Genomic DNA, 12250 nt, shown 5'->3' with positions numbered 1-12250 from the left:
TACCACTGTACCCATCCTTGGTAATATCCACCTTTTTCTGATCCTTGCCATTCTGATGGCAAAATAATATCTCATGGTTCTAATCTGTCTCTTCCCAGGGACCAGGGACACTCAACCTTTCTTCCTACCCTTTCTAGCTGTTTGGATTTTCCCTTCTTTGAGCTCCCTAGATCCTCCTTTGTTGATGCCTAGGAATCATTCAATATTTTAAATATCACTCTCCTAAGCTATCAGTTGTCAATTTTGTTTTTCTAGGTAGTATATTTCACTGAGCTGGAATTCTTCATTTTAATGTAGTACATGTCAATCATTTTTTTTTTTTTACCTTTTGAGTTTGACTTTTTCCAGTTTGCTTAAAAGTCTTGTCTTCCCCCACCCTTAAGTTATAAGGATATTTGCTTACATATTCTTCACCTGGCTTTTTAGTTTTATCTTTCGTGTCCTGGTCTTTAATTCATCTGAGGTCTCCCATATTATGTGGTATAAACTGGACTCCAGCTCTATACATTCTACCGGGTGAAACTTTTTCTTCCTACTTAGAATTGAACCCAGGGGGTCTTTACCATTGCGCCAGCTCCCCAGTGCCCCCACCTCAGCTTTTATAAATTTTTAGACAGGATCTCACTAAGTAGCTGAGGGCCTCACCAAATTGCTAAGACTGGCCTTGAACTTGAAATCCCTCTGTCTCAGGCTCCCAAGTGGTGAGACTATTTTTAACAAATCTTCACCAACCCAATAAATGGCCCTTTGCTCATTGGTGCCCTCATCAAATACCGAAGTTACCTTCTAGGTAAGGGGCCTATTTTGATCTATTCTGATCCAGTAGGCCACTTGCCTGTCACTGCCCAAGTACTGTCCTTTTTTCATTATTATGGCTCTCTAGTCCTCAGATATCTTGCCGGAGTTCTCCTTGTTCATAACTGATTTTACTACAAATGAATTTTATTCTTTTATATAAATTTTATATTGGTTTTATCATGTTCCTCAAAAGAAATTCCAGATGGAATTTTTATTAGGTTTGCATTGAACTTGCAACTTGATTTTGAGAGAATGTATAGCTTTAGAATGGTAGGCCAAATTATTCCTAAAGATGGTATCAGGTTTTCTTTCACATTTTTTCATGACAGAGTTTTACATCATTGTCCATAAAAAAATATTGTGAATAATTATAAAGTTATATCATAAATGCTTCATTGTTGTTATCGTTCTTAGGAGTAGTATCTTATTTTCTATCATTTGCCGATTGGTTGTCACTGATAATAGAATATGCTTTTGATTTTTGTAAGTTGATCCTGTAACTGGCAGTTCTGTTTTACCTGTCCTGCTATTTCCATAGTTTGCTGGTTAATTATGTTGGGGTTTCCATGGAACTGGTCCCATTTCTTTGAAAATAATGCTAGTTTTGTGTTTTTGCTTCTAATAATAACACATACTTCTTTCCTTGGCCAGGAATTCCAGCATGGGGGAGCAGGGCCTTGAGAGTGCTCATCCTTGTCCTGCTCTCAGTCTTCATTGGGACAGGCTGGGCTTCCTTCTCCAGCACGACTTCTCTAGGCCTGAGCCAGCACTTTTCCACCATTTACTGCCTGGCATTGACCCCACCCCTCGGACCTGTCCAAACTTTCCCCGCCCTTCAAAGCCCAGCTCAGGCCTGACTTTTCCTACAGAGCATTTCCAATTGCAGCAACCACGGCAAGCTTCTCTGAGCTCCTGAGACAAGATGTGCTTGTGGGTGACAGGTCATGAACTGCCTCTAAGAACTGTTTTATCTAGTACATATTTAACAAGTGCGTGTTTACGAACCTACCCTCTCAACAGTTGGATCCTTGAAAACAAAGAGCATGTATTAAGTCCCTCTCTTTACTCTCAGTACACAGTACTCATTCAGTCAATATTTATTGAATATGCGACAGTGCCACCTTTCATCAGCTAGAGCCCATAGGCCTTGGTGTGCTAGGAGTTCAAGGCCAACAGGCAAAGCCGGAGCATGAGGTTGGGAGAAGGAAGGTGAGTGGAGGCCCAGGGACTCCTCCTGCCCAGGGCAGGGAGCCAGTTGCCTATGAAGCCGCCTCTGATCCAATTCCTTCCATGTACTTCCACACTCCAGCTGGTTCATCTTCACGGAGGCCCGGGAGGCCAGTCTTACAATCCTAATTTTACACCTGAGAAAACAAGGCTTACAGAGATTGACTTACAGGTCACACCATGTCAGAAATGGGATTTGTATCTGATTCCTAGACCTACTACTTCCTCTCCATGAAAACACTACTTCCACAGCCAGCAAGCACCAAGTAGGCATACCTGGAACCAGGATGGTCCCTCGGTCCCAATAAGTCCACCTCTAGGAATTCATTTTAAGGAAATCAGTGAAGCACACAAAGATGTATTTACTAATGTTCATTACAGGCTTGTTTATGAGAATTCCATTAAGATATTAAGACAAGAATAAATGACAAGGTCAAAGCATCTGTGGATCAAAAGCCAGAGAGGCAGTCAACCACCAGAAAAATACAGTCAAGAATGAGGCTCCTGGCCCAGAGAGCTGGGCAGGAACCAGAGGACAGACCAACAGGCAGGTAGCTATTCCCGGCAGACAGGAGCAGCCAGTTTCCTGCTGACCCCTGGGCAGACCAAGGCCAACTGCCAGATGGGCAGGTACAGAGCAATGGCCTTGGTGACTAAAGCAACACGGGGCTGGATGAGAGGCTTTATTTAGGCCCTTGAGCAGGTGGAAGGAGCCCAGCCTCGGGCTGCCGCTGTCCTGTGTCAGCTTCCTGTCTGTGTTTCCAAGGGGCTTCTGGTCCCAGTCCTCTTTGTTCTGAGCCATTTACAAATAGTGCTCTAATTTAGGCTTTTTGAGGTGGTGATGTGGCCTTGTAAAGCCATCAGCTGTTTTCTGCTGACCCAAGCCTGGCAGTTGGCATGTCATTGGCTCATGACGCTGTCCCTTTGTAAGTCCCCGCAGGCTACATGCAACCAAGCCACCAGCTTGCATGGAGTGGGGGTGGAGTGGCCCTTTTCCCACCTGGCACCTTGACTCCTCCCAGGGCCCAGCAAGGTGCGTGTTGCCATTCACACTTGACAAGTATGGAAGCGAGGGGACAGCCAGTGCCTTTTCACAGAGCTAGTATACGGCAGAGCTGGGATTCAAACCGTGTCTTCTGTTTTTTCTTAATCTCTGGAATCTGTGCTCCATCGGCTCCAGTCCCTACAGGGGTGGGCACTGTCATGGCTCCCCCCACCCTAGGAAGTACGTGTCTACACAGAGCCCCCAGTGAAGGGGCCCAACTTGACACCAAGCCCCCTGGGTCAAAGAAGGGCCATGCTAGGGCCGAGACGGAGGAAATGTTCACGGGCTCTTGTATCCCTCAGTATTTTCCCCCCAAAAAAGTAGCACTGATTTATTAAATAGGTACCAAGACCCTTTCAGCTCACCACTTCCAGTGTGGGTCAAGATGAGAGGCGAGAAAGCCTGGGTTCTCCCTTGGATGACTGGCAGATGTGACCCAGCAGAGGCTTGGCAAGAAAGCACGGCCTGTCCTAGCTCCCTGAAAGGGGCTCCAAAGTCCCAGCAGCCACTGGAACTGGAATCCACTACCCAAGCCCAAGGGCCTGAGGCCCCTTGGTGTGTCCCTCATGCCCTGTTCCACAACCCACACCCAGAGACAAGACCAGAAGCATACGCATCGGGCCCAAGAGGAGGGACAGGAGGGGCCTTCCTCCAGCATAGAGGCGGGTACTGTCCAGCTCCCTGGCCAATTTCCACAGCACCATCTCCCGCCCGTCCTCAGGTCCCACAAAGGGAGAGCCCCTTCCCTGTCATCCCCAAATCTCCAGGAACCCTGAGTGGCAGTGGGGAGGGTAAAAGGCAAGGGCCCAACATGACACGTGGAGGGTTATTTTTAGCCCAGACCAGGCCTGTGAAGCAGGGTCAGGACTCAGCTCCATCAAAGGAGCCATCCTCAAAGGAAGTCCAGAGACGTGTGCTTAGGAGGATTTATAGGTTCAAGTCCTCTGCTTAGGGGAAACCTCCTGGCTCAGTCCTCCTGTCCATCCACCAAAGCCATCACCTTACCCAGCTCTAAGGAATGAGGGGCCAAATTAAGAGAGGATGGCTTTGGAATACCCACATGAGGACCCTCTCTCACCCAGTGGGTCCTCTGAGGAGAGGAAGTGATTCCATTTCAGGAACCTGGTGACACCCACACCCACAGCATCTTTTGTCCTTCCTAGTGGGTGCAGCACACCAGGACTCCATTGCTGAGTTTCCCTGCTGAGAACCTAAAGGACTCCCATCAGAGCCCAACTCCTCAGGCAGGACATTGTGGGAACATCCCCTCCACCTGTGACTTCTCACCGTCCCCACTAGCCAAACGCTGGAGTACATGCCACCCTCTGTTATCTCCAAATGCCCAGGACTCTGCTGGATTCCCAGAACAGAGTGCTATAGACGATACGAGTTGGTGGCATTCAGTAAGCACTTCCAGAAGAATGAAGGAAGGAACATGGTCTAGTCTCCATACCAGAGCAGGACTCCTTTCTTATCTCCTCTCAAACCCACACCACTCTGCCCCAATCCTCCTCAAACCCAGTTCCTCACTCTCCCGGATGATGCCCTTCTTGATCAGGCCCTGGAGCTCCAGGGGATACTACGTCCCCATCCCTGCTCCAAATCCCACCAGCAATGGTGCCCAGAACTCAGAAGAACAGCCCTGGTTCTCTCCTGAACTCTCTGACTCAGCTCCTCCCAAGTCCCCTCTGGGGTCCCTGCACTAGGAATACCCAAAATGCAAACACCATCTCCCTGCCATCTCCACCCTCACTCCATCCCTGGCCAGGCTCTGGGCAGAAGTGGGCTAGCAGAGGCTCCTCTTGACCATAAGGAAAGGATCTTGCTGAGAGGTAAGGGGAAGGCGAGGAGGCCTAGAATAAAGAGATTGTTTGGGACACAAGGCCCAGCTCAGAACAGGATTTGGAGAGCTGGCTCTGCAGGTCAGTGCATCCCCCAGCACAGGGTCTGAGCAATGCTTCCAGGAGCCCCCATGCCTTTACCACTCTAGTGCCCAGGGGAGGAGCAGAGGCAAGGAGGAAGCTTGTAAAGGGCTTTGAAGATGAAACAGGGTCTGTTGCCGGGACTGTTGACACAGCCACACTGAAGAGGCAAGCGGGTTGGAGCTTAAGAGGTCGGGTGATGCCAAGCCAATAAAACACAGCTATTGTCTCTTTGCTGCCCCTTTTAATGCCAGCGGCTCCTGGCACATAAAAAGGCCTGCCACCGCCCAGGGAGCACAGGCCCTTGGCTGCATCCGTCGTCAACTTCTCCACTGTTCAGACACCTCCTCGCCTCCACCATGACCTGTGGCTTCAACTCTGCTGGCTGCGGATTCCGCGCTGGAAACTTCAGCTGCGCCTCGGCCTGCGGGCCCCGGCCAGGCCGCTGCTGCATCACCGCCGCCCCCTACCGCGGCATCTCCTGCTACCGCGGCATCACCGGGGGCTTCGGCAGCCGCAGCGTCTGCGGAGCCTTCCGCTCGGGCTCCTGCGGACGCAGCTTCGGCTACCGCTCTGGCGGCGTGTGCGGACCCAGCCCACCCTGCATCACCTCCGTGTCCGTCAACGAGAGCCTGCTGGCGCCCCTCAACCTGGAGATCGACCCCAATGCGCAGTGCGTGAAGCACGAGGAGAAGGAGCAGATCAAGGGTCTCAACAGCAGGTTCGCTGCCTTCATCGACAAGGTGGGTGTCCTGGATCGCACCCTTCCTGATCCCCAACATAGGTGCACAGCCAGGCCTGGGCACTGATGGGGATAGTCGAAAGTGAGTACATGCCCAGGTAAGCTCCCAGACCAAAGGGAAGAGTGATCGAACTTCTAAGATACAGACAGAAAGACAAGATTAGGATCAGGAGCTGACAATCTCATGGGGGAGACAAACCAAAAGCTGGAAAGCAGAACTAGGGGCAGAACCTTTAGACAGGGAGATGATATCACCTTGTGAGCTAAAGGCCACAGTGTGGGTGTTTGGTGCATTTGAAGCCAAGTGACTCTTGACATGGCAAGGAGGTGCTTCCTATGTCAGGGCCAGTGACCAGGACATGGCAAGACAGACTTTCTGGTGGTGATCCCATGGGCCACACTGAGCTGCTTCTACCCCTCGTAGTGGGTGACTTGGCTACTGAGCAGGGCCAGAGTAATTTGTTCAAGCCACTGTGTAGGGTTCAGGATCAGCAGGAGCAACAGACCATCCCTACCCTCAAGGGCACCATCTGCAGAATCAGCATCCAGCTAAGTCTGCAGCCCATGTCACAGAGTCCAGGCACCACGCACCAGGAAGAAAGTCTCCCATGAGGAGCCGAGAGGGACTCTCAAGAGCCCCCCTCAAGTTCCAGTAGAGACTTGGGCAGGAAGGTCCAAAATATCTAAAGGCAAGAGGCTAACAACATGAGACACCAAAGACGCATGAGAAAGAACTTCGCAGGGATGAGCCAGTTTATCAGACAAAAGAATCTAAGTGGGGCAATGGACCAACCTGGTGGCAGGGAGATAGATGGTTGTTAAACTTTGCTTGGGACCCAACAGTCTGTAATTATGACCCTGAGATAAGACCCCCTGCAGAGCAAAGGTAAGGGCTCAGCAGTCAGTGAGCTCCTGCTCCTGTCTGCTCTGTCAGATGAAGGGCAGGGCACCGGCATTCCTACTCAAATATCCCAGCTGACTATTATTCTAATTGCATTGTTGTTGTAGGGTTTGAATAATTGGTACGTGCTTTATTTTTCAACTTTTATAGCCTGCCTTTCTAAAAAAGGTGCATCTGTGCAATTGCACAGGGCTCTTGTCACCTGACTTGTTGAGGCAGCTATTCAGTATGGACATGACCTTCTGTGCTGGGTCTCTTTTAATCTCCACAGTGGGGTGTACTTTAATTGCCCCACTCTGTAGAAGGGCTAAGTGCTTTGTCCAGGGTCACGTTGTCAACAAGTAGATCAAAGTCTACAATCAGCTTCTTTTAAACACTTTTCATGACACAGGGTAAATTGCCTTAGAAGAGATTGAGGTTAGCTCTCAAGAAGGACTTCTAGGCGGTGAACTGATTTAATTCCTAATGTGATTTTTGAGAAGGATTATACCCCCAACAAGCAGTTATCAGGGCCTCAAAGTTGAAGCCTTTCAGATCCCGGTCCTGGGATCCCCTCTTGGCCTCTGACTCTGCAAGAAGAGAATCTCAGGCTGTTCCTCTGGGTGGCAGGTGCGCTTCCTGGAGCAGCAGAACAAGCTGCTGGAGACCAAGCTGCAGTTCTACCAGAACCGCAAGTGCTGCGAGAGCAACCTGGAGCCCCTGTTCGAGGGCTACATCGAGACCCTGAGGCGGGAGGCCGAGTGTGTGGAGGCCGACAGCGGGAGGCTGGCCTCAGAGCTCAACCACGTGCGGGAGGTGCTGGAGGGCTACAAGAAGAAGTGAGTGCCACAGGAAAGAGCCTGGCTCCGGTGGGAGCTCGCAGCCCAGGGGAGCATCAGGCCTGCGGCCAGATCGCTGCTGGGAATGGGAAAAACCTGTGCACCTGCCCTTCCTCCAGGCACAGGTCTCCCTGAGGTCCTGGCCCTCAGGGCTCACCTTGCCTTCCTAACAGCTGCTCAGGGCAACTTTACTCCCTCCCCTTATTCATCTACCAGACCCTTCAGAAGCATATGGGTCCCTTTGTCCCCCTGCATGCAGCTCTCAAAGTCCTGGACACCCTTCTTAAGTTGACTCTTAAGTGGACTTCCTTCGCTCCATCCACTAAGCCTACCTGTGCCAGTCAGTCCCTGGGCTGGGCACTGGAGATCCCAGGACAAGTGTAGGCATGGCCCCTGACCTTGGGAAGCAGACACGACAGTCACAGGTCTAGACCTTCAGTGACAGAGTGTGACATGACGAGAAGGATGAGTGAGTCCTGGACCCTCAAAAGGCATCTGTGTAACTGGGCGTGGTGGCGCACACCTGTGATCCCAGCAGCTCAGGAGCATGTAGCAGGAGGACTGAAAGTTCAGAGCCAACTTGAATAACTTAGTGAGACCCTGGCTCAAAATTTTAAAAATAGAGTAAAAGGGCTGGGGATGTAGCTTGGTGGGAGAGCACCCTTGGGTTCATCCCCAGTTCTACAAAAAAAAAAAAAAAAGGCACTCCTTCTGAGAGTGGCAGCCTCCTTCAAGAACCTTCTCAGCCATGGTGTCCCCTGGCCCACCACACTCCTACACCCCCACCCTGTCCTGGAGCTGCATGCCCACACAGTAGGACACGGGCAGGCTCTACTTCCCTTGTCTCCTCCAAGGGGGAGCGACAGGGAGGACTCCCTCTACCTGCTGCACAGGCATAGCCAGGGAAGGGCTCAGAGGAAAGGAAAACAGAGGCAAGGGGAGAAAAACAGCCACCTTCCTCTCCCCAACCACAAGTGCGCGCGCACATGCCCACGCACACCCCCACCAGCACAGTTTCCAGTCCTGCCCTCCTGCCTCCACAGAAAAGAGCCAACACAGGAGTGGGTGCTTCCGCGCCCCAAGGGAACCAGTAGGCCTGGACCTATAGCCTGACCTCTCCTGGGCCCTGCCCGTTTCTTGTGGAAGCAGGATGAGCAGGGGGAGGGCTGGCAATCAGGCCATCTTTAGGCATGTCCAGAGCCAAGGCCCAGAGCCGGCAGCCAGGCCCTGTTCTCTCGCCCACCAGGTATGAAGAAGAAGTCACACTTCGGGCCACCGCCGAGAATGAGTTCGTTGCTCTGAAGAAGGTGAGTATCTGAAGCCAACCCACCTGGAGGCCACACCACCTGTCCCCTCTGGTCTGACTCACTGAAGCCACATGCCAAGAGTGCCCCAGAAGAGCTGGCCTCACCACCCCTTGTCACCCCACACAGGACGTGGACTGCGCCTACCTGCGCAAGTCAGACCTGGAGGCCAACGCGGAGGCGCTGACCCAGGAGATCGACTTCCTGAGGCGACTGTATGAGGAGGTGAGGGGCTCTCTCAAAGTGGGCACTCATGTGGCTCCATGGAGTCCTTGACCCTTGTCCAGACCCCTTCAGGCTTGAAACAGGCCTGACGACTGAGACCAGGCTCCAGGGTGGAATTTGGGGGAGAGGAACAGAACCCAAAGCAGACCAAGTAGGCAGAGGCAAGAGGAGGAGCACCCAGAACAATGTCTGGGAAGCATCCTGTGTCCTCCCTGAGGCAGCGGGTGCAGCACAGGCCACAAGGGCAGCAGATAGACTCAGCCGTTTCCCTGGCTGAGGGTTTTCTCTGGCAGGCAAGAGTCCGCCTCCATGTGGTTGGTCAAGGAGAATGTAAACAGGCTCCAAACAGAGTCTGTCCCCTAGGAAGATCTAGGGCCTGCCAGTGGGTGGGAAGCAGCCTGGGTTCACATGGACCTGAATAATTCCAGAAGCAAGCACCCAAGAAGCCGTTGTTGTTGTCCCTAATGGGGACTGACTCTGTGCAAAAGTGTATGGAACTTCATTAGGGAGATATCTGCTCCAAACATGGCTCTGGATGAGCCAAAGAGATTATGGGCATTAGCAGGTGAGAAAAAGCCCAGATAACTCAGTTGTTCTTTTACTCTCTCTCCTCCTGCAGGAGATCCGCATTCTCCAGTCCCACATCTCTGACACCTCAGTCATCGTCAAGATGGACAACAGCCGAGACCTGAACATGGACTGCATCGTGGCTGAGATCAAGGCTCAGTATGATGACATTGCCAACCGCAGCCGCGCCGAGGCCGAGTCCTGGTACCGCAGCAAGGTGAGGGGCTCCGGACCCCTGCCGCATTCAGGGGGCATTGGGAGGGGGCATCACCCTGTATGAACAAGGCCTCTTTGCCTGGGGACTCTGATGCCCTGAGGTGGTGAGGGGAGGACAGACAGCTCTGAGGTTGGGGCCAGGGCAGGGCTGGCTGGCTGGTTGCACAGGCTCAGGGTGCCCCATGCTGAGCCTCAGAGCATGTCTGCCTCCCCCAGTGCGAGGAGATGAAGGCCACAGTGATCAGGCACGGGGAGACCCTGCGCCGCACCAGGGAGGAGATCAATGAGCTGAACCGCATCATCCAGAGGCTCACGGCTGAGATTGAGAATGCCAAGTGCCAGGTATGGCTCACCGTGCCCAACAGCAGGGGGGCTGGGCCCTGCCCTGTGCCACACAGCCAGGCTGTGCCCTATGTGGGCCTCACCACTCATTCTGCAGCCCATCTGCCTGACCAGGTCCCCAGGGTGGTCAATCTAGGTGATCCAGGTGAACAAGGCAAGAGGGCCTGTTTCTGAGCTGTTCCCAGCTGTGAGGAGACCCTGGGCACATCCAGGCAATGACATATACAGACACTCAGGGACCATAACCTCCCCTGTTCTCCTCTGGGTCTCTAGAACAACAAGCTGGAGACCGCAGTGACCCAGTCTGAGCAGCAGGGCGAGGCGGCCCTGAGCGATGCCCGCTGCAAGCTGGCTGAGCTGGAGGGCGCCCTGCAGAAGGCCAAGCAGGACATGGCCTGCCTGCTGAAGGAGTACCAGGAGGTGATGAACTCCAAGCTGGGCCTGGACATCGAGATCGCCACCTACAGGCGCCTGCTGGAGGGCGAGGAGCAGAGGTGGGTCCACCCCACCCGCCCCAAGAACTACTTGTGTAGACCTGCCACCTCTGATTCCTAGTGTCTCAGTCATAATCCCGAGGACTGGCCCCAAGCTGTGCTCTTGACTGATTAGATTCCAGATATCACAGGTCGGAAATTTGGGCATGTTCCCTCTCATCAGACAAGGCCAGGGCCACTGTGATATCCAGAGCCCCATGTAACCGAGGGCCCTGCTAGGATTAGAACCTCAAGCTCCTGAATATCGGTTCAGAACATCCTCAAGACTTCCATCCTCAATCTTCCAAGATCCACACCCTGCCTGGTTTCTAGGAGATCTCTTGCCCCAAAGCAGAGTTGCTAACCAGACTCTAGTGATGACCTTGTGTGCCCAAGAGGACCTTCCACTCCTAAAACTGGGCCTATCCAAGTCTACTGGGTATGGTAGTTCAGGATATACTCCGTGCAAAGACAGCCAGATGAGGGCAAATGAGAGTTGAAATCCAGCCGACGCTCTGCTTGCTGAGTAGTCTGCCTCTGCACTTCTGCAAGTGCCCAAAAGACGCCTTTCCCTAAACTGCATGAAGACAGAAATGTAAATCAGAAACAGCCCCGAGCTGCACCACTCCAGCACCTAAGGGAATCTCAATCTTATTCTGGTTTCTTTTCTCTTCCCCTCCCCACCTTGTCCCCATTCAGGCTGTGTGAAGGCATTGGAGCTGTGAATGTCTGTAAGTATCTTGAGCCCCGAAAAGGACAATTTAGGTTGAGCAACAACAAGGATCTCCTGACTAAGGGTATACAGAGACCCTGGGGAAAGCATTTGCAATAATCCCCCCAGTAAAGGGGACAAGACTGGTCACGCAGCAGGAGAGACTGAAGATAGCTTGCAGGAAGAAACTCACAACATAACTGAGGTTGAAGAGGGAAAGAAGATGTCACTGAAGGAAGGGCCAACTGATGTCACTCAGTTTAATCCTTGCCTTGTATAAGTGAGAAAGCTGAGCCTAGAGAGAAGGAGGGAGTTGCTCAAGGCTCAAAGCAGATCTGCACCAGAACCCAGACCTCTTGGCTCCCAGGCTAGGGTTTCCTCCACAGCTTCAGAATTAGAACTAAAGGCTTCATGTGGCTTTCCCAGGAGGGCTAGACATATTAGACCAAAGAAAGATGGCTGGCTGGGGCGACCACCAGGCAGGCCTCCTGATCCTACTGTCCCTCCCGCAGGTGTCAGCAGCTCCAGGGGCGGGGTCGTGTGCGGGGACCTCTGCGTGTCCGGCTCCCGGCCGGTGATAGGCAGTGCCTGCAACGCCCCCTGTAGCGGGAATCTGGCAGTGAACACCGGGATGTGCGCACCCTGCGGCCCCGGCAGGTGTTAGGTGGTCCGGAAATGCCAGGGAAGCCCCTCCAGCCTGCTGGACCTGCCACGGCTCCTCCTGCAACTGAGAACAGCAGCGCATCTGTGGCCTCCCCCCTTGCGTTCTGAGAACGCACCCCGGCTCCTGCCCACCGCCACTCTTCTGCCCCTCCTGTCCTGCTGCCAGGAGTGGATCACCCCTCCCCTATCTGGTCCAGCCCCTGCTGGGAGAAGAGCTTTCCCTCCCTGGAAGGAGCAGGGTGCGAGTGCTTCCCACACCTCTCTGCCCTCTGGTCGCCCATTTTCCAATAAACTG

At 52.9% G+C, this 12250-nt stretch overlaps 1 protein-coding gene across 1 annotated transcript; it reads left to right on the top strand.

Annotated features, from left to right (window-relative positions):
• Positions 1–5336: 5336 nt before the first annotated feature.
• Positions 5337–11956, top strand: LOC308657441 (keratin, type II cuticular Hb3; the record flags this gene model as incomplete). The annotated part of the gene is made up of 9 exons (XM_081309137.1): positions 5337–5735; positions 7245–7453; positions 8700–8760; positions 8887–8982; positions 9602–9766; positions 9982–10107; positions 10381–10601; positions 11280–11311; positions 11805–11956. The coding sequence occupies exons 1-9, from the start codon at positions 5352–5354 to the stop codon at positions 11954–11956; spliced, it is 1446 nt and encodes a 481-aa protein (XP_081165263.1). The 5' UTR covers positions 5337–5351.
• Between the last annotated feature and the right edge of the window lie 294 nt (positions 11957–12250).

This window comes from Spermophilus citellus, assembly GCF_964194105.1.
Source record: "Spermophilus citellus genome assembly, chromosome: 10".
Lineage (NCBI taxonomy): Eukaryota > Metazoa > Chordata > Mammalia > Rodentia > Sciuridae > Spermophilus > Spermophilus citellus.
The sequence above is the reverse complement of the archived record's forward strand: the minus strand, read 5'-3'. Positions and strand labels throughout refer to the sequence as shown.